The sequence below is a fragment of the Kwoniella dendrophila genome, chromosome 8, assembly GCF_036810415.1.
Source record: "Kwoniella dendrophila CBS 6074 chromosome 8, complete sequence".
Classification (NCBI taxonomy): domain Eukaryota; kingdom Fungi; phylum Basidiomycota; class Tremellomycetes; order Tremellales; family Cryptococcaceae; genus Kwoniella; species Kwoniella dendrophila.
In genome coordinates, this window is record NC_089483.1 from 90,343 (window position 1) to 111,209 (window position 20,867).

Genomic DNA, 20,867 nt, shown 5'->3' on the forward strand with positions numbered 1-20,867 from the left:
ATATGAAATCTAATCTAGAAGTCGTATATGCACGATTTTATCAAGATAATGTAAATTTACCTTGAGATGTCGACATGGGATATGTTTCACGTTGGTCCTGGCCAAGATTTCTTGGTTTTGGTCGGCTTTACTTGGCAAGATGACTTGGTTTTGGGAAAAAGTCAAGCATACAGCAGTCCATCCACCTAGCAGCACGCAATCTTACGAATTGATATTCAGCAGCTGTGTGTCCGGAAATCAAGGGTATGGAATGAGTTGTTCTAACACTCCGTGACTACCAAGATGATTGTCAAAAAGACTTGATATCCAACACGAAAACGAAATATCTCCAAAAAGACAAGAAGGTGTCTCATGTGCTTCTCTAAGTAAATTCATCATATATCATCGATGATTCATGATGATGTGATCATCCTTAGGATATTTTTTGCATATGCTCGATATATTGCAAGTGAATTACAGCTGAACTACTGCTTCAATCAGTATATCTGCTTGATTCAACTCTTCGAAAAACTTTTAAGATGGGGGCATATTGGACATGATCCGAAACGAAGTGACTAGGACATTAACGTAAATGATACATTATTAGAAATATCGGTTAAATAGTCTTTTTGGGTATGGAATTACCGCTTGGAATCATTCAGGAACACCATACAAAACCATGGAAAAATTGACTTATTTCGGGATTTACGATAAAAATTCAAGTTGTAATCGATTGCGTGACCCGCTTAGAGACTATGGTACCGCGTGTAATTGGATCTACTGTTGGGGTATCAGTAAATCATTTCATCGTTAAATAAAATAAATTTCCAAAAATTATTTATGATGCTAGGAAATGAGAAAAAAGTGGAAGAAAGTAAAAAAGAAAAGAGGACAACATAAATGTATATATACATTTCCAGCTGAACCCATTGCAACATTCGCGTATATTTGCGCTTAATTATCAATTCAATTCACCATTTGATATCTTACTGATACCCGCTCTTTCAATATATCAGTAGCAGCAGGAGGATAACTGTCGCATAATTAACCAAGATGACTATTACAGAAGAAATCAATCATGATATCGTTCAGAAGAAGCCCTGTACGTGATCTTTGAGTGATTAATGATTGCCGCCGGTACCAAATTGTGATATGCTTATCAGATTATGGTATACTGGTTTTTAATGAATAGTCTATCGATCAGTACCATTCCAAATTGCCGTTGCAGCTGGTGTATCTTTCACTGCTCCGGGGATGTAAGAGTTTTTTTTTTTCTTTTTGGGGCTATCCTCGATCTTCTATCACGATTCAGCTTACTTACTTTTGATTCTGCTATATAGGTGGGATGCGTTAGGTGGTTTAGGTGCTGGTGGAGCAGCAGAACCATATGCAGTATCAGCAGCCAACGCAATTTTATATGCTTTATTCGCTGTCTTTTGTGTATTAGCAGGTGCTATAAATAATAGAATTGGTTTAAAATATGGTTTAGCTATAGGTGCAATTGGTTATCCATTATACGGTGCTGGATTATATACCAATAACAAAACCGCAACGACTTGGTTCATGATTTTCGGTAGTGTTTGTTGTGGTATCTCAGCTGGTTTCTTTTGGTCAGCGTAAGTGAACTTGCATACATACCATACGAATTACCATTCTCCCATCTGGATTCAATTAGAATATACTGATTTATTTCTTTTTTCCAATTCGTCATTTGTAGTGAAGCTGCCATTATCATTGGATATCCAAGTCCAAAAGAGAGAGGATTCTATTTAGCTTGTTGGCAAACTGCTAAAGCTTCTGGACCAATCATTGGAGGTGCTATCACTTTAGGACTAAATGCCAATAGACAAACAGCCGGTTCTGTAGGGTGAGTAAAACCAGATTAACCTCAAATATTTCTTCGAAAGGGTTAACTGATATACTTGCGATTCAGCTCTGCCACATACATCGTATTTATCGTACTCATGTGTCTTGGTCTTCCAATTGCCTTATTATTAAGTCCCGCCAACAAAGTATGGAGAAAAGATGGTACTAGAGTAGTAGTTAGAAAAGAATCGAGTTTATGGACAGAGCTACAAGCTGTAGCTAAATTAGCGGCTTCAAGAAGAATTGTTTTATTAGTACCTGCTTTCTTTATCAGTTATTTCTATAACCCTTTCGTTAGTACTTGGTTAACCAGTTATTTTGTAAGTTTGATCTTGACGCACAAAAATCAATTGCAGTTTTACTAATGTTCTATTCGCAGACCGTCCGATCGCGAGCTTTTTCATCTTTCTTTACTCCTTTCGCCGGTATCGCCAGTTCCTTTATTATCGGTACATTCTTAGATAGACAAAGTATACATATCAGAAGCAGAGCTAAGATCGCATTCGTAAGTCTCAACTGCCTAACATCAAGTGATTCAATTTCAGAAAAATTCATTCCAATCTGTTCTGACAATTTACCCCTTTTTCCCTTACTGTAGCTTGGTATCGTTCTTTTGCTAGTAGGAACATGGATCTGGGCTATTGTTCTCGAACGTCGATTCCAGAAAAATCCGCCTGTTTATGATTGGTTCAAAGGTGGATTTGGAGCAGCTTACGGTGTCACTTTCTTTCTCACATTCACGGGTCAAGCTGTCAGTAGTATTATCCTCATATCATTTTCTCCTTTTATCAGCTGATCCAAAATTTTTACTTTGAACAGTTTCAACAATACTTGTACTGGATTGTTGGACAATACACATCAGATTTGAGTTCATTATCTCACCATACCGGTATACTAAGAGGTTTGGAAGCCTTAGGTCAAACTGTCGCTTGGGCTATGCAATCACAAGCCAATGTCAATCATTTCGTTAGTATCGGTATAAACTTTGGAATCTTGTTACTTTGTATAATACCTACTTGGATTGTAATCTCAGCTTTAGATCGTACACATGAAATTGTAGTTACGGATGAAGTTTTAGAAGGTGAAGATGGATCTAAAGATAAAAGTGATGAGTTACCTTCAGGTGCTCAAACTCCCACTTTGGCATAAAAAGCAGCAAGAAAAGAGAACTTCACCAATTCACCGAATTGAAGGATGGTTTTCTCGCACACAACAAATCAATAACAACCATCAATCACACATAGATAATATAGATAGAAAATACAATGGATTCGGATTTATAATACATACCTCATATGCATATACTGAATAACTGTGACAAAATTCCCAATAGGTTACTACTACTTAGGTTGATTCATGAAAATGCTGCAATATAGGGTAATTGAGAATCCTTTTCTATTACTAGCCACAGTCATATGCGCTTGATGTCGTGTGACATGACGTAATCAGCACAATTCTCCTTTGTAATGTTTTGCCACCCAAACACCCTGCCTTCACACACACCGCTTACGCTGCTGGATTTATGGGATATTCGCTTTGTTGTGATTTTCAAAATACTTTATATAGTCATTGTTGATATTAGCTTATACATATTCTGCTGAGATATACGTTAACAACGAGACTTTTGCAAGATGTCAAACAAACCTACATACGCCGCTATAGTGAATAGTGACACCCCAACAAAATCATCGAACAGCAATTCTGGAATAGGATCTTCAGGTGCTGGACCAAGTGACGCTCCTCCTCCATGTAAGTGTTAAGGTTGTCTACTCCTACTTAGTACATAAGTAGATACGTATGAGGGATCCTGTTGATAGTTGGAAAATGTGCTGATGAAATAGTAACCTTGCATTAGACACCGCACCATCACATAATGCTCAAATACCACACCAAACCATCCTCCCTCCATCTGATCAACAACAACAGCAACAACAATTACAACGATCGTATCAGAACGATGTAGAATCAAGTCATCACAATCAAAATGGATGGACACCACCACCGTCATACGCAGTAGCTAGATCTAGAGCTCTAAAAAGATTCTGGTTAGCTTTCTTTTGGGCTTGGTTAATTTGGATTTTCATTGGGTGAGTGATTGTTTTCGTTCTATCTGCAAAAACGGAAACATTCATTTCGAAAGTACTACATCAGACATCCGATGTTGATGCTGATTTCTTGGTTCTATAGATTATTAATTGGAGGTGGTGTTTCAGATATATCAAATGATAATTCAAGAGGACATCATGGTCATTGGGATAAACATGGCGAATGGCATGATGATAATGGTGGTGTATATTCTGGCGCCATTTCAATGGTTGTCAAAGTCAAAGATAAAGCTATAGGTGTATTACCTGATTTCGTATAATCAGATATTATCATTATGATCTACGACTCAATGTAATGTATACAGCTAGATATCCTTACAAAACACACCTTTCTTCGTATTTTTAGTCATCCTGTAGTCTATTAGCTTAACGTGATGTGATATTATGTATACATGTATAAATTTGGTATAGAAAGTTTGAAAATCGAATACAACGACATTCTAAACTGATCAAAAGGAAAGTCCAGCGTGATATCAACCTTCGTGATTATCTTCTTGTCTTAACCATCTTTTGATATTCTCCACTTTCCTATCTTTGTATATGCTCAATCTAATGATAATCTCTTTCCATCCTTCTGAAGATCTATATTGACCATCTTTGATCCATCTTATATACCATTTTTCGCTATCCCTTTTCAACTTTTCTTTTTGTTTTCTTCTTCTTTCTTTTTTGATTTCTTCCGAATTCACTTCCAATATCTGAGTTTCAACGTATAACAACAATTTTTGAGTGGCTATTGTGATTAAATTGTAGAATTGAATTAACGTATTTATGGCTCCAATCAAAACTAATCCAATTATCATTATTGTTCCAATCGATGTTGAAGATGATGAATTAAGATTACCCGAATTTCTAGTATTTCTAAATCTTCTACCTAAAAATCCGAAACCTCTTAATCCATTTAATAATTGTAAAGGACCGAATAAAGATAAAGATAATAATAACGATAAAAATGACATTGACCCTAGCATTGCTAAACCCAATAAAAACCTAATGGATAATTCAAATCCAAAATTCGCTATTGATCCAGGTATCAACCAAGATGAGGATATTTTGTCTTTGTATGTTAAAAATGAATTTGACAATTCAACAAAGGTTTGTATTGCAGTGATGAAAATATCCCAAACTAATGTTCCACCTCCTCCAACTATGATTACAGGTCCATCATCAAAAGCTCCATAAGGATCATCTAGTAGATCAAACATCGATGTCATGGGTGTACGAGATGATGACTTGGATAATAAAGCACGTGAGATTGAAGGTGAATAATGTAGAAGTGAGAGCAATATTTGACCGAGCAGCAATGATAACGATGTAAATAAGAACAGAGTGGATAATAAGAGTATCGGCCGCGAAGTAGCAAGTCCTGAGATAAGGGTTCCTGGAGGTTGATATTTTGACATCAGCAAAGCCTGACATGTATGGTACAGTTCAAGTGTATAAACTGAAACTGATAGTGGAACTCACTACGCAGCTGATAACGATAATGACATTGCGGACATTCTAATTTCATCACATTGATATAAGCATGAACATTTGTTGAGATAAATATACTTGACCTACCTAGATGAGCTTTCTAACGGGATTGAACAGAGGGGTATTAGCTTTGTGCGCATTTACAGCCGTACGAGGACATCAAGCCGCCGGACACAGCGGAACTTACTGCATTCGTACCTGTCCCTCTCCAAGCGTTCAGGCATTTGACTTTAGTTGATTCAAGAAATATTGCATCAGAAGATTGCTGGTACAGCTCCGAGTGGCATCAAGCAGTATGACCTGAGCTTACCGTGAACGAACTAAAAGCCATCGACAATTATCAATAGAGTAGAAGGTATGGTCAATAAAACTGAGTATCACTCACACGCATACTTCCAGAACATAAACAGGGTGAGATCATTCTACCTAAAGTGACCTCTTCCTCGGGGCCGGAGAAACAGATCCTACATTGTTTTTCCTCATCCTCATTCTCCATATCTCTTGCTTGACTCTCTGCTTCTGCTTTGATATCAGATGTTTCCTCTCCTTGATAGAAGTCAAGATATGGTCGCTCGCTTTCCAAAGGCGTATTGGCTTTATCTTTCGACAACAACGGTCCTCTTCTTTCTCCATCACTATCTTCATCGGTTGAGGCTGTATATCTCCAAGTTTGAGAGTGTTCATGTCCAGAAGTTTCGGCAATCGGAGTTGAGGGTAAGGAATTGTCGACATGCTGTTCATCTTCAATATCCATACTCAAGTCCCAACCTTCCGGCGAATATGTTTGGACATCTATCTCGGTTGGTCGATGCGGTATAGCTGCCATTATAATGGGAGTTTTCTCGTAGGATCTGTTACATTAGATGAGGAAAGACTTATTCAAAGGATCCGAAAGTAAGGTATAGGATTCAAACAAGAAGAGAAAAGAGGTTTTAAAACGTATTTCAAGCTATAAAGCTATGATTGAGGAGAGAACACGTCTATAGCCGACGGTCAATGCATTCGACAATATAATGAGGTGATACCGGCGATACCCGAATATATTATATCCGGAGTCCGAGTGGTGCAGTCACGCGAAAATGGTGAGATATGTTCTAAGACTTATTTTGCTTAGCTTTTCTTCGAATCCTACCCCTCTTGGCTTTGTAAACGTTCCTCGTTCCCTTACAATCATGATATGTGTCTAGTCCACTCAGCGGATTTTGTCATTGTGCTTCACTCTGCTTCACTTTGCTCCACAGCTCGCTCGAATCGCCTATTCTGGTACCAGAATGCCTATTCAACCCAGCAACATTTCTTGGCAATAACAACTATATCCAATGGAGCCTATTGAATCTTGTCAATAGCGTTAAAAGCCTCTTGTGGATATCTTTATTCGTCATTACTACTACCTTTCGGCGTCTTGTCCGAGAAAAAGATATGAATGTGGAATGGATTCACAATCTCGGCTAAATCAAGTTGGACTGTAACAGTCGCATCAAGGTACAATCAAGAATCGCTTAATTCTTAACGTGACGTTATACTCATAGTCAAGACCATACCCAACCTTTTTTAAAGGATACACAAGATTTACGATCTCATCCGAAACTTTATAAATATGGATGATTAGTGACCTTCAAGTTTTCTGATAGGGACTGGAACGAGATTGATCAACATAAACTCTTAGATTGCGCTTTTGTTTGTTTTCGAAATTAACACGTTTAATCCCCAATCAACATTTATTGCTTCTTGTAGAAATGATATGAAGAAGTGGAAAAAAACAAACGGACAGATAATTAAGTACCATCATACGCACAGCCTTTTGATGGTAACATTGCTAATAGCATCTGGGGATCGTATTAATGATTCTTTATCTGTTAATTAGCATGTTCATTTCATTCAGGAATGAACCTTCGTGGTCATTAGATCACTTTGTTCTTTCATCGTTGGTAGAATTGCGTCTTGTACGATGTCAAGAAATTCTATTACAATACGATTTAAACAAACCCAGTAGACATCGAAAGGTCCCATGATCATCACTTAGATCCTTTGATGAATTGGTAAAATTTTGATGGGAACTGTTTAGATAACTATTTTAAATCAAAGGATGTTTACCTGTTCGTGCTGTACCTGTTTCTTTTTCTTCTTTATCGATCAAAACCAAATCATCATGGAGCACCTTGGTCTGTCCCATAGGCCCCAAGCAAAATTAACAAACAATAACTAAAAGTGTCTATCACATCATTGCACCATCAAAGAATAGGAGAGATGAATATAATAAACTTTTAACTTTCCATCTCACATAAACAGCTACAAACGAACGTTTCTCAATAAAACTCGAAGCAGTTGATTGATTCGTTCACAAGGCCGAAGCGATCATTCCCGAAATTCATCCAGATAATACATGACTACCTCACTTGAATTGCAAAACAGAACAAATCACTAGACCTCGAAATTCATTTTCACTCGTTACAATGACCATCCTTTCGTCTTCACTAGACTTACGTTATGAATATTACGCCCTTTCATACTACTTACAGTGTATCATCTCTCTAACTTATCCTCACCTTTACAACGAGTTCTACTTTTTGCCTTGGCATTCTAGTATCCTCTTTAGGAATAGCAAAAAGAAAAACCAAATGTTCGTTCTCATCCGAAATTTGGTATTCTTATTCGGAATTTCATCATCTTTAGCTTTTTAGCTTTTTGACTCAAGGTACAAGAAGCTTTTTTGTCTGTTTTTTTACATCACTAGTATTATCATCATCACCATCAAACAAAATCATGAGCTATTCACCATGATGCTATCTAATACACTAGTATACCATGGAGTGTAGGATGGAACTGATCGTGTTTAGCCGAGAAATGAATAACAACATGATAATTTTGGATGATACCATCAAAAACAAAAGGACTTGAAATGACATGAAACAAACCGAAACCCGAAAAGAAACATTGTTAGTCTTGTCAGGAACGTGGAAAGAATAAGATGATGCATGTTACAAGAATTTATTGTAAAATTTTGATCAAGTGATGTTGATCTAATATAGCTTGGAATTGGATAAGGAACAGAAAACAGCATGAGTTACATTTTCGTGCTGTATAGATTGTGTACATGACACAACTAAAATCGAAAAGGGGTAATAAAAGGTGACATACGAATTGTAGAACGATCTTCCACTAATCGCCATCGATATACTAAATATATCTATCTTACTTTTTATTCTCTTATCTAACTCACTCTGTTTAATCTTAACGTTGAACTAGCTACAATATACTCAGGCCTTTTAGCATCTCTCTCTCTCTATCTAATCTTACAGATTTATCCGTATTTACATTGCGATACCTTCAAGTAACCTACTATCTAACTTCCACTCTGTACAAGATATCTACACAAGCTTAAACCTACTACAAGAACCATCGTACGAGCGTTCTTATCTTTGGTGAAAAGGACTCTCACAAAATTTATTGATAATTAAGATCACGTCACGGGTACAGATATCTTGATCAAAATCCAACACCAATCATCAAAAATCGTACAGCAATCAGTGTCATAAACATATTTTCCCAATAGGACTACACATTGATCGCCTCCCCTTCTGGAAGAAACGTAAGTATTTGATAAACATTCATATCATTGCTACTCATATATCCCTATTCTGTTTATCTTTGAGCTTGATAATTCAACTTTTCCCTTCGACTCATATAATTGTTGGTATTTCTGCTTTTAAATCACCCATTGTCTTTATTTTCTTGCGTACCTTTCACAATCATATAAGTCAGATCCATTCAAAGCATTTCAACCACTACCACCTCCTAGTTGACTATAATTCCCTTTCATTCATCCAATACTAGATCCCTTTGATACACTACGTAGCCGCAATCACCCATACCCCCTTTGTCCGGAGTAATAACTTATTAATCATCTTCATCTATACATATTATCAGCGAAACTCCAAACTATACGGTTATCCTGCTCCTTTCATCAACATTTACTACTTGTACTACTTTCTTGCCGTTACTAGGCTTTCTCACACTCACCTTTGTCCATTATAGACCATCATAATTTACTGCATATCCGGAGAGTTAGTATTCCTTCTACCGTATAGCAGATAAAGAGTGAGTTTCTATAATCATCTTTTTCATCCATCTCTCTTGATCCCACATTTGTACCAGATTAAATCCTTTCTACGTTGAACTTCAATAGACACCACTCATAGCTGATTCTGCATTATGACCTGTCTTCCAGCTTCTTTACCCACGCACTCGCTGTTATCGACCAAAGACGAAATGTCTTCATTTCGACCTGGTCAATCGATCGATTTTTCTCGACATCAACTACCATCTTTACCACCTACGGAACTTTCAAGTCCTGTTCAACTTCAAATTTCCCATGATCGATTAAATCGCTTTGATAATGAAGGTTTCCCCAATTTAGGAAAACAGAATGCTAGTCCTCCTCCTTCGAATTTATCTTTATCACCACCGGAAACTATGCAAACTAGTTTTTCTGCGCCTTATTCAGCTTCAGCAAATCAACCTTCTTTCGCTTTCACTCTCAATAATAACTATTTTAAACATAATTCAAGTCAAAATCTAGTTAACAGGAGAAACCCCTTTCAATTCAATCAACAAGCTATTATCAATCATCATCATCACCATCAAAATGCCTCATGGCCTGAGAAAAGATTTAACACACAATCATTTGAAACTCCATATTTACCACATAAGGCGATAGTACCTCATGTACATCATACCCATTCACAATCCACGCCGACGAATTTTTATCCCACTCCATTACAACCCCATTCATCATGTGATTTATCATTATCACAAGCATCAGATACACCATCAACACATTATCCACAATCTCAATTCTCCTTATCTCCTTATCAATTACCCAATACTATCCGACCTCCTTATCAAGAGGAAATACCATTACCGCTTCAAGAGAGCCATGTGACAAATTATACTTTACCTGAAGGTAAATGGGAAAGTCATGCACCTTATACACAGCCATCCTATAGAACTATTCCTATTCCCCTTTCTCAATCGGCTCAATCCATTCAAATGACCGAAAAGAAAATGAAAAGGAAAGAAATCGCCGAGAAAAGTAGAAAACATATTTGGTTAGTTGCCTTCATTGGGTCAACCTTCAAATGTGTATGATGTTGTTGATTTCGTATATCATGTTTTTTGCAGTCCCGTTTGCGATAAGCGATTCAACAGACCAAGTTCCCTCAATACTCATATGGCTGTACATACTGGAGCTAAACGTGAGTTGGCCGACTCAATCGCCACTCCAGCCAAAATCTTATTTCGCTTACTCCCGTTTCAGCATATATCTGTAGTCGGCCAGATTGCCAAAGACGATTTTCAGTATCTTCTAACCTGAGAAGACATGAAAGGGTATGTATCTGTATCTAGTTCGAGTTTTCCTATTATTCAGTACGATTACTAACCGTTATATGTTAGACTCACGAACTTCGAGCTGAAAGAGAGAAAACATCTGGACCAGCTTCTCAAGTGACCTTATCACTACCATTTCCGACTCTCTTGAATAGTTCAACTCATACTGGACAAACATCTTTTTCCCAAATCGATCCTTACGATTCCCCATTTACTTTTAATTACTATCAACCTGTTCAATCGTATTCAAACACCGATGGGTATCTTGAACAACAAGTCTCTCTTCCAGCTACATCACATCTTGGGTCTTCAACATCCACATCATCCATCTCATCATCAACGACGAGTTCAAGTGTTGATCATGGGGTGAATGGATTAGGTGGTTTAGCTCAATACCAAGTGGTTACTCAACGACAGAATATATCAAATTCCGACAATATGCCAAGAAGAGGTTTTGTAGGTTTGAATGAGGTTGATTTGGAAATGGATACTAAAGCTGGCATATTACTCGCATGATCCTGTTCAGAACCTTCCAACTCACAGTATTAATGGTTGGTTTAAAGAATTGAAGGCAAAAAGTTTCGACATATAATAACGGAAGAAAGATATCTGATAGTTGGGCGAAGTAGATGATGAAACGAAACGACATATATAACGAGCGATCTGACGCAATATCATTCATGGACAGTACGAGTTTCCGCTTTCTCCGATATAATAGCAATGCTGTATAATCAATATCATAGTATATATCTCCTAATCATCTACGAGTATATTCCATTTCTTGCCTTTCAATTGCTGATATAGCTATATTTCCATAACAAATGGATCATTCTATCGTATCACACCATTGATCAAGTGTATATATAGTACATCTAAAGACCAAATCTCATCATATACTTTATATTTTCTTTCCGATAAGTTGTATACATAGTTACATCCTGCATCCAAATATAATTGTAGCTATAATTGTATACTAGCTCTTTGCACATTCATCTCATGAATTAACTATCTATGCCTTACTACCAAAATGGCATCAAGCAGTATAATTTCCTTTGAGCGGAAATTAGCTCCGATTTCACTTTCGAACGTCACAAAATGAACAAACTCCCGAACTTACCGCTCCTGATGAATGGGGAATCTTCGAATAAGGTATACCTTAAATGGCGCTTTTTTGCGGCAATGCGGTATTTGAAGGCTTAATTATATCCTATACCGGCGGAAAAGGTGGGTAATAGGTTAAAATAAAGTCGATCTCGCAGTCCCATTATACGGCTATGGAATACAGTGGGGGTACAAGTACCGTAGTACGAGTACTGTAGTTGAGCAAGCGAGGTTAAAGTACAAAAGGGTGGATTTTCCGTTCAGATTGTTTTTCTTCCAGTCCAGGTTGGAAAGATAGGATTTCTCCAGTTTAGCAAGGTGATTTTTAACAGATTACGCGGCCCGGATGAAAAGAGCTACAGTAGTATTAGTTCTTTCGGCATAATTAAATACATGATGAGTACAGGTAGTCGTAATGAGCTCGCTCTTAAGAAAGGATATTATCTTCGGTATAATTGAATTTTTTACATGCGTGTTCAAAACGATGCTACCTTATTTCAAAACCCATACGATACCATTCATGACCCGATAAGGAAAACAATATGGACCTTGTCAATACTTGCTTATCTTTCACATCATATCCCATTTCACTTTTATTAGAAGATGTAGAAATATCCATTATTATTTATCGTGATCTCGTTGTACTGTATTCCTTTTTTTCGTATATATTCCGGACTTTTACCGTTATGTAGATCATTCAACAAGCGAGGAGACTTGACTTTCCCCGCAGAATATAATCGGATTGATCGGATTTACTTTTTGTTTATGTCATAATAATCATACTTTGTTTGAACATGTGGAGAACCTCTTTTGTTTCCTTTTTTTCGTTTTTTTCCCTTCCCCCTTCAAAACCCTTTGTTTAGGGAAGGGGCAGAAATGCGTAAAAAGAGGCGTTTTTTTCCCATTCCATCACATACCTTACCGTGAAACCAAAACCACCCATCATATATGGGGCAACAATCGGTACTTGCTTGAAACCTACATCTTACGGACCGCCGGTGTAATTCTCAATTCTCAATTCTTCAAGGCGAACAAATTCAGATTGAAAAGAAGTGCGTCATCCTTTCATTTTGATAGAACACGGGTTATCCGACTGAAAAATCCCAACCAACCCAATCTATCACATCACTTTCAAGTCCCATCTGTCTATCTAGATCTCCTCGTATGTCATGCTATGGGAATACACGATAAGGAGACAAGTAGATCTGATTCTCTGAAGAGTATGCAAAGAGAGATATACGTATCGTATGGTAAAAATAGATCTGTTTAAAGATGGATCATTTTGGGCATGTAAGATAGAGGTGTATCTGCCAAGAAAAGTATATCCCGAAATCTATCCCGGACTTGCATATACAAAACAACATCAGGTAGTCCGTAGCCGCATTCTCATGGCTGAATTCGAAAGAAGGAGTGCATTCCGTTCGACCGGACTGATCAGAAGGATACTGTAGGTGGAATTCAAGGTTAAGCGAGAATAAAATCGCCAATACTTGAAATGACGATCGCCTGCTTTCGGTCGGAGCGAGCAAGCGAGAGAGCGAGTTTTTACCTTTACTTTACCGGAACTGAAAGTGGAACTCAAAAAAAAAAAAGAAAAAATGCTAATGCTCTAGCCGCTTTGCAATTACCGTAGTACGATAGATGCTTACTTTTGGTTTAGGGGAAGGGGAAGGGGCCTGATTCGTATAATTCTGTGTACTGTAAATGACTTCTGCTTTCTTCCCCTCGCCCCCCCACCCCTAAAGAACATATATTTGGAGTAAATTAACATCTGATAAAAGAAGTACAGTTGATGATTGAAAATGTGTGTCACAGGTACTTCCAAAGACACATATTAGCCGCCAATCTAGATTCTCATGATTACAGTCTATCTATATCCGATATGGTGCGAACTTCTTTCTTTTACTATATGAAGTATATGGATGTTCTTATAAAGAGCTTCTCAAAGTGGATTCGATTACTGAATTTTTTATGAGAAAAGATGACAGATGCTGTGAATAGCTACTTGTATGTCCAAAATGACCTTGTGATCTACAGTTTATTTCTGGATCCATGAGCGTGCATGCTACGTTTCATGAGATGTGATTTCAGGCAATTAATACGAAAATGAAAAGGGTAAAAAAAAGCCCATACACGGTAAAGTGGTACAGTAATCTGGGGCAAAGGGGGTCCTTGATATCTAAGGGATTTCATTTTTGTTTATGAGCGGAGATATCTCTTTTTTTAACGAGACAAAGACAAACCCAAAAAGCGGTCCGAGAATCAGGGTTGTTGATATTTTCATATGTCATCTTCATCCCATCCTCTCTTTTCATTATTTTATCTCCCAAACCAAGCAAAAAGAAAAGTTATCACATATCATTTTATGCTATTACTATTATTATGCCGAAATTTCTATGATAAAATTCATAATCCTAAAGCCATATGCCATAGCCATCGGTAATGGATCTTTTTACCTACTTGAACTCACATGTAAAACGGTAAAATTACATTCAAGAAGTCGTACATGTTGTTTTTATTTTCTAAGACAAGGAAGGACTGTTTTTTTTTTCTTTTTACCGTTAACATAACTAAATTATATAGATTTTGTTGCCCACCATATATAATTCATACAAAGATGGATCATCACGTTTGATTTCTGTTCCGAAGATCCGGACAAAATAGAGAGATCCCATTTGTGGTAACAATTCACAATCAAACCAATCAATCAATAAATCACCATTTGTTTTCAATCAACCTATCATCAATAATAGAGCAATTGTATCTTCATTGTTGTCTGTCAATCATTCTCAACTATCAATTAGATTACCTCGAATTTGAGTAGCAGTATCGACTATTTCATCAATACCATACAATTAACTAATTTAGAGGAATACTTCCTTGTTTCGGAACATCAATCCCGCATATTCATTAATCAAGATATATATCACACAATACTTCAACCTCGTGATCAGCTAAATCAATACAAAAGCGCTCAAAGTAGATCAACTTGATACATCAAGATATTCAATCAATTTTTACTTTTCACTACAGTACAATTATCCTTTTTCTGCTGGGCATCCATTGCAAAAGGTAGAAATAAGATCATTAACTATTGTCTCATAATCTTCGGTCAAAGGAATACCGGAAACAAGAACAAGGAGTTTAGAAAGTTCACTTTTACCCTATTTCATTCTTGTGTGGATTTCATTATTGTTTTTTTTTGGTGTTTGCTTTAGCCGCCTGAAACACTCCGCATATATTTCACCTCGCTACTACTGTAGCTCTTTCCTTTCTTTCCAACCTACCATTACAATATACAATACCTCGGCCATCTCGCCTGTTTAACTAGAAACAATCCCAAATCCCAAAAGGCAAGGGGCTCCCAAACCATAACTTCAATACCCCGTTAAACTAAATTCGCATCTGCCGCAAAGTACGAGGAATTCACTTTTTCTTCTTCTACCTTAAATTGCCGTCTCTTAAACCGGAACCATCAACACCACCGAAAAAACAAACTGCCCATATTCGTTTGGTTGATACTATAGTTGAATCATTTCATTCCATATCATTTCTTTATTTACACATATACCACTTAGAAGATCACAACGAAGAATTGACAATAGATATTGATATCCATTCGTACAGGTGAGTTTGGATTTTTACGTTTTTCAATACATACCCCATTCCAATCCGGTAGCCCCACTTTCATCATCCGTGGGTCCTGTGCCTTGCATCATCAAAACCAAGCTTAATATGCATTGTACTAATGGATCTTCATTTATCTTTTTCTTTTCTAGTCCAAAGTGTTCAAACAACATATCGAAACGATTACCTATCAACGCTAGTTGTTCGAGTATACATAGATATCAGCGGGTATATCGACAAAGGGTGAGTTGGTAGCTCAATATACCTCCTTGTCATATACGAACCGGAACATGCTCTTCATGCTCTTCATACCTTGTCTACATTCTAAAGCATCCTTTCAACATTATCATGCTTGTGCACGATCCTACATTGCCTTCCCCCACTTTGCTATGTCCATCAGAAACCCACTTGAGTTCACTACCCCCCATATGCTTTAAATCTTGTCCGGCGGTAACGGCGCCCAATCGAATCAACGCTGATCATATGAGTTTACTATATCTCTTCTTAATCTTCTACTTGTGACTGCAACGTACCCAAATCCGATATCGGACATGAACCCTTCCTTTGGCCTCGATCAAATTCCTCTATGCCTATTCTCTTCCGACCATCGCGGATCATTGTTACTATTGGCTGTGTTTGCCTGATTGGTTCTTCTCCCTCCTATGACACCTGACCTCGACAATCGACTCCGCTTTACCATCAAATATACACATCGCCTTATCCTGTGGGCCCATGCTTTTCTCCTCTGCTTCTTATCATGCCCCATTTGATCAACAATATAAACATATGACACCGGCGTCTTCTTCTATGGGGTATGTGCGCATCACAAACACACACTATAATTTGTTCACCATCATTCCACCATCCTTTCGATCTATTATTCTGATCATTAACCTCAATTACCAATTACCATCGAACATCAACCATCAAAATCAACGCTCTTATCCGTTGAAATGGCGTTTAACCGGCGGTCGTACTGACCCTGACACTATATCTTAATGACACCGTACCTGTGATTGCGTTTGGACATGCCTCGGTTGATAATTGATAATTGCTTGACTCTCTTCAATGTCTTATCCCGCATTGATAACAATTTCATTATTGTTAAATCCTCGTATCCTATCACAGCGGACTTGCATTTCTTCTTGATATCTTTCACCAAAAAATCAGCATCTTACGTTGGTTTACTGCTCACCAATCGGATATACATTACGGGCGGATCTCAAAGCCTTCTTTTGTATTTAACACGACCGAAAGCCAAAGCTTGTATCATCACCGCATCATCCTTCAATCAACCTTTGTACATAATTCAGCTTTTCCCCACTTTCATTATAGCTTAAAACCAAAGCTGTCGATCAACCCGAAATCTCTTACAGATATTATTTGGTTCATTCCTTTCTGTAAACTCACCCTGTGATTAGCTCGCCTTCTGAAGAACGACTCCCCTTACAGATCAACTCGCTTCAGAATCACTGCAAATCGAAGTTTCCACTTGGCCTTCTAATCGGGTATGACATCGTCTGCTCGAGGCAGAAACCACATTTTTTAGGTTAAATAGTGAACTGGGATTCAGAAACTGGGAAGAGCACAACCTGTTTGTCTCTTGTTAGACTCCCTCGCCACTCGTTTTACTTACTAAAACTTTATAATTCTAAAGAAAAACACAAAAACTCGGGAATATACTCGATGACAATATCGATAGCATACGATAAAATAGATTATTATAAAACACCTCTCATCAATCCAAATTCGAGTAACAAGTATCATTACTCTCCAACCTCGATATCACCTTTATCTCAACCATCCCCTAAATCAATGAATTTACCGTCTTTAAAATTGAGTGAAAACTCAAATCAAAATCAAAATAAAATGTCACCTGAATTTCTTTCTCATCAACATCCTCATACGATAAGAAGAGAATCTTTTCATTATTCAGGTGAAAGACCACATCCACCACCAATAAGATCAGCTTATAGTTTTGTCGGACCATCATCATCAAGTTCAAGTACTACAAATAATCTTTTGTTACGTACGCCACAAGAACCGGAACGTAGGAACGATTGGCAAATCTCTCCACAAACTCAATCTCAAACTTCACCAAATCAACAGAAAGTTGCAGTTGAAAAAGAGGAATTAACGACAAAAGGTAGAAAAAGAAAGAGATTGGCTAAAGCTTGTAGTGCTTGTCATGTAAGTCTTACCTCGTCGAAGTCGTTTCTATTATGGCTAATTTGGTTTTGTAGAAAAATAAACGAAGATGCGATGGTTTTGCACCTTGTTCCAATTGCGAATTCTCGAATAGACCATGTCTATACCTCAACGCTCAAGGCGATCCTATACCTCCGCCTCGAACAAGAGATTCCTCGACTATACCTGCTAGGCCCAACAAAGACGACGCCAAATCATCTGCTGCTCACGAAAGGAAAACTAGCGTAGAAAGTAATTGGTCACGAAGAGATAGTATCAAAGATGATTCTGAACAGCATAGAAGACCGTCTCTTGGTCCTATCCAGGTCGTTGAGCAGGATCCTGCGTTAAGTGCTGAATTACTTGATAGTAGGTTTGGCCGGATTTTGAAGATCAACATATTCAAATGATCCAAACTTTGCTGACTTCTACGCGCTCTTAGTCTTCTTCAAACGATGTGCTCCGCTTTCAATGATGTTCCATTCGCCCACTTTCCATTATCGATTATATATGAACCAGGTCTCGCCTATATTGCTTGACGTGATTTACGCATTTGCATCTCGTTTATGTGAAAATCCAACTTTCCTTTCTACCTTTTCACCCTCTCAACCTTCTCACTTACGAGGCGAGTCATTTGTGCACCGAGCACACGGTGCAGCGCAGAGAATGATAGAAATCAGGAAATCATGGAACGAAGAAGAGACACGTATGGACAGAGGTACCTGGCAAGAAACTGAATTAGCTCAAGCTTGTTATCTATTAAGCATCTATTTCAGTTGTCTAAGGCAACCCAAAATTGGGTTATTCTACCTTGATTCTGGAATTGATATTCTTCGGTCAACGAATCAAGCTTATATTCCCCCACCAGCAAGTCATCTCAATCTCAACGCAATGGAGTACAACACCTTGATGGAAACGAGAACAAGAACTTTCTGGTTACTTGTATTCCATGATCTGTGCGCTGCTGCTAATGGTAGACCAAGGCGGTTCAATGAATCTGACTTTGGTAATATACCTTTACCAGCGAGTGAGAGTCTTTGGAGTAGATGGGGTGGATCTGCTGTAGGAGGAAGAGAACCTGGACGAAGAGATGGGTTAAAACCTGGGACTGGTAATTGGCCAGGTGAAGAAGGTCAAATCGGTGAATTAGGCCATATATTACGTATAGTAAGTATTTTATATCCGAAAGGTGATTGGTCGAAAGCGTGAATCAAACTGATTTGGCTATGCTCGTAGTTATCCATCTTCGCCGATATCATGACCTTGGCTACTGATTCCAAAACGGAACGCTCTGAATCCAAACAAAACCTCGCCTCAAGATACGAATCTGCTCTTAAAGGCTGGGCCATTGCTTTACCTCGACATCTGCATTTCGATGAACACAATCTTTCAGCTGCAGTCAACAAGTTATCATCATCTGTACCTGAAATCAAGATTACTGGATGGATGTATGCATATATGCATGCAGTAGCTGAATGTGGGATGTTTTACCTTCAAGCTGCCGTCGCTCAATACACCGATGGAGCATATACTGCTCAAAGACAAAGTCAAGCTGTCGATAACTTAACAGTCATCATGGACACTATTGGTAGAAATGGTCGGGAAGGTTGTTGTTGTAAGTTGCGCCGTGTCAGACAATTGTGAATAATGATTCTTATTGAATTTGTCAATTTCATAGTCCTCTTCCCCTTGTTCGTCGTTTCAAATTGGCAAGAACACCTCAAAATGTCAAATCTCGTTGTCCCAGGACCTCAACAAGCGATCATGGAAGATCGATTATCACTTTGGTGGAACGAGATGAAGTTTGAGTGGGGAACTGAACGACATGAACTACTCCAACGTGGATTTTATTCGCTAAACAATGCTTCAGGCGGTATTCCACCTGCTTTAGCCACTCCGAGGTTTCCTCAATCACAATCAATTATTGAACTACCTGCATCTGGTTTAGGCTTAAGTTTATACCAAACTTCTCCTGTTAGACAAATGACTGAAACTGGTTCAGCTATATCTGCCACATCGCCTGTATCAACCATGTCAATTTCCACACCACACATGTCATTATATGGAAGATTCTCTACTAGTGGATCATCAGCACCTACCTTACCACCTTTAAGACCTAGGGCACAGTCATCTGCAGCATCTATGGGTGGAAGTATGTCATATAGACCTTTAGGTAGATCACCTACACCTCCATCAAGCGCTAGTAATAGGAATATGATGAATTTACCTGGAATGAAATTATCAATTTCATCTGATCGATCTGAATCAATCTCATTACCACCTTTATCATCAGATTTACAATCAAAGTTCAAAGAACCTCTAAATCTAAGTCCAAGACATCATCCTTATTCTAGAGATGGTTCTAACAATAATAATAGATTAAAATCACCTAGATTATCTTGGGCAGGTCCAGGTATCAGTGGTATGGGTATTTCAAAATCACCTATTGGCAATGGCGACAGATCAATGGAAAGGAAAGGTTCTTCATCAACTACCTCATCGTCATCGAATTTCATGAATATTGCTGCTTTGGTTAGTGCTGCTGAATCTGAAAGCCAATCATTGAAAGAAGAGAAAGAGAGAGAGAGGAAAACTCTGACTACTGCTTAGTAGAGCGTGAAAAGTGGAAGATATTCCTTATAAACAAGAATCATAAGATCGAAGGAGAGTATTCATGTATTTTTAGGTAGAATCGGATATTTTTAAGACTTGTTTTTATACATATATAGAAAGAAGAATCATCCATACGTACATACAGTTGTTATAAACACGATAAAATGTTTTCTTCGAATTTTAGCATTTTTGCTTTGAATTTTTATCGCACTTTAGTTATTCTTTTGTTATTCAACCTCAAACTTTGTAGGGCTTCTTGTCATATCATATTATTTAAGGGATATGTAATAGGATGTAATTGTATTGCTTCATGTGCAAAAACTGCAATATGTTTAGACTATCACAGTAGTTTTAGCTGTTAAACGGTTGAATTTCGCCTTTTAAACGTTTTGAATCCCGAATAGATGACCGATCTCATGTTGAACTCACCTATCTTTGTTATTTGTAGATAAGCCAATATGAAGATCACATCTATACAAGTGGTAAACAACCTTCTACAGGATGTTCCTACTTATATCCGTATCC

General features: G+C 37.8%; 5 protein-coding genes across 5 annotated transcripts; 4 read left to right on the top strand and 1 right to left on the bottom strand.

The window, feature by feature from the left end:
- Positions 1–1,032: 1,032 nt before the first annotated feature.
- Positions 1,033–2,994, top strand: L201_005912 (uncharacterized protein; the record flags this gene model as incomplete). Its single annotated transcript, XM_066221639.1, has 8 exons — positions 1,033–1,081; positions 1,172–1,235; positions 1,320–1,595; positions 1,697–1,846; positions 1,913–2,165; positions 2,225–2,350; positions 2,444–2,596; positions 2,665–2,994. 8 exons carry the CDS (start codon positions 1,033–1,035, stop codon positions 2,992–2,994), a joined length of 1,401 nt encoding a protein of 466 aa, XP_066077736.1.
- Positions 2,995–3,476: 482 nt separating this feature from the next.
- On the top strand, positions 3,477–4,210 carry L201_005913 (uncharacterized protein; the record flags this gene model as incomplete). Its single annotated transcript, XM_066221640.1, has 3 exons — positions 3,477–3,594; positions 3,701–3,932; positions 4,033–4,210. The coding sequence occupies 3 exons, from the start codon at positions 3,477–3,479 to the stop codon at positions 4,208–4,210; spliced, it is 528 nt and encodes a 175-aa protein (XP_066077737.1).
- Positions 4,211–4,423: 213 nt separating this feature from the next.
- Positions 4,424–6,252, bottom strand: L201_005914 (uncharacterized protein; the record flags this gene model as incomplete). Its single annotated transcript, XM_066221641.1, has 4 exons — positions 4,424–5,331; positions 5,418–5,526; positions 5,614–5,691; positions 5,812–6,252. The coding sequence occupies 4 exons, from the start codon at positions 6,250–6,252 to the stop codon at positions 4,424–4,426; spliced, it is 1,536 nt and encodes a 511-aa protein (XP_066077738.1).
- Positions 6,253–9,695: 3,443 nt separating this feature from the next.
- Positions 9,696–11,330, top strand: L201_005915 (uncharacterized protein; the record flags this gene model as incomplete). Its single annotated transcript, XM_066221642.1, has 4 exons — positions 9,696–10,534; positions 10,608–10,681; positions 10,744–10,814; positions 10,881–11,330. 4 exons carry the CDS (start codon positions 9,696–9,698, stop codon positions 11,328–11,330), a joined length of 1,434 nt encoding a protein of 477 aa, XP_066077739.1.
- A 5,898-nt stretch (positions 11,331–17,228) lies between these two features.
- L201_005916 (uncharacterized protein) lies at positions 17,229–20,339 on the top strand (the record flags this gene model as incomplete). Its single annotated transcript, XM_066221643.1, has 5 exons — positions 17,229–17,732; positions 17,786–18,098; positions 18,172–18,896; positions 18,966–19,344; positions 19,408–20,339. The coding sequence occupies 5 exons, from the start codon at positions 17,229–17,231 to the stop codon at positions 20,337–20,339; spliced, it is 2,853 nt and encodes a 950-aa protein (XP_066077740.1).
- Positions 20,340–20,867: the final 528 nt, after the last annotated feature.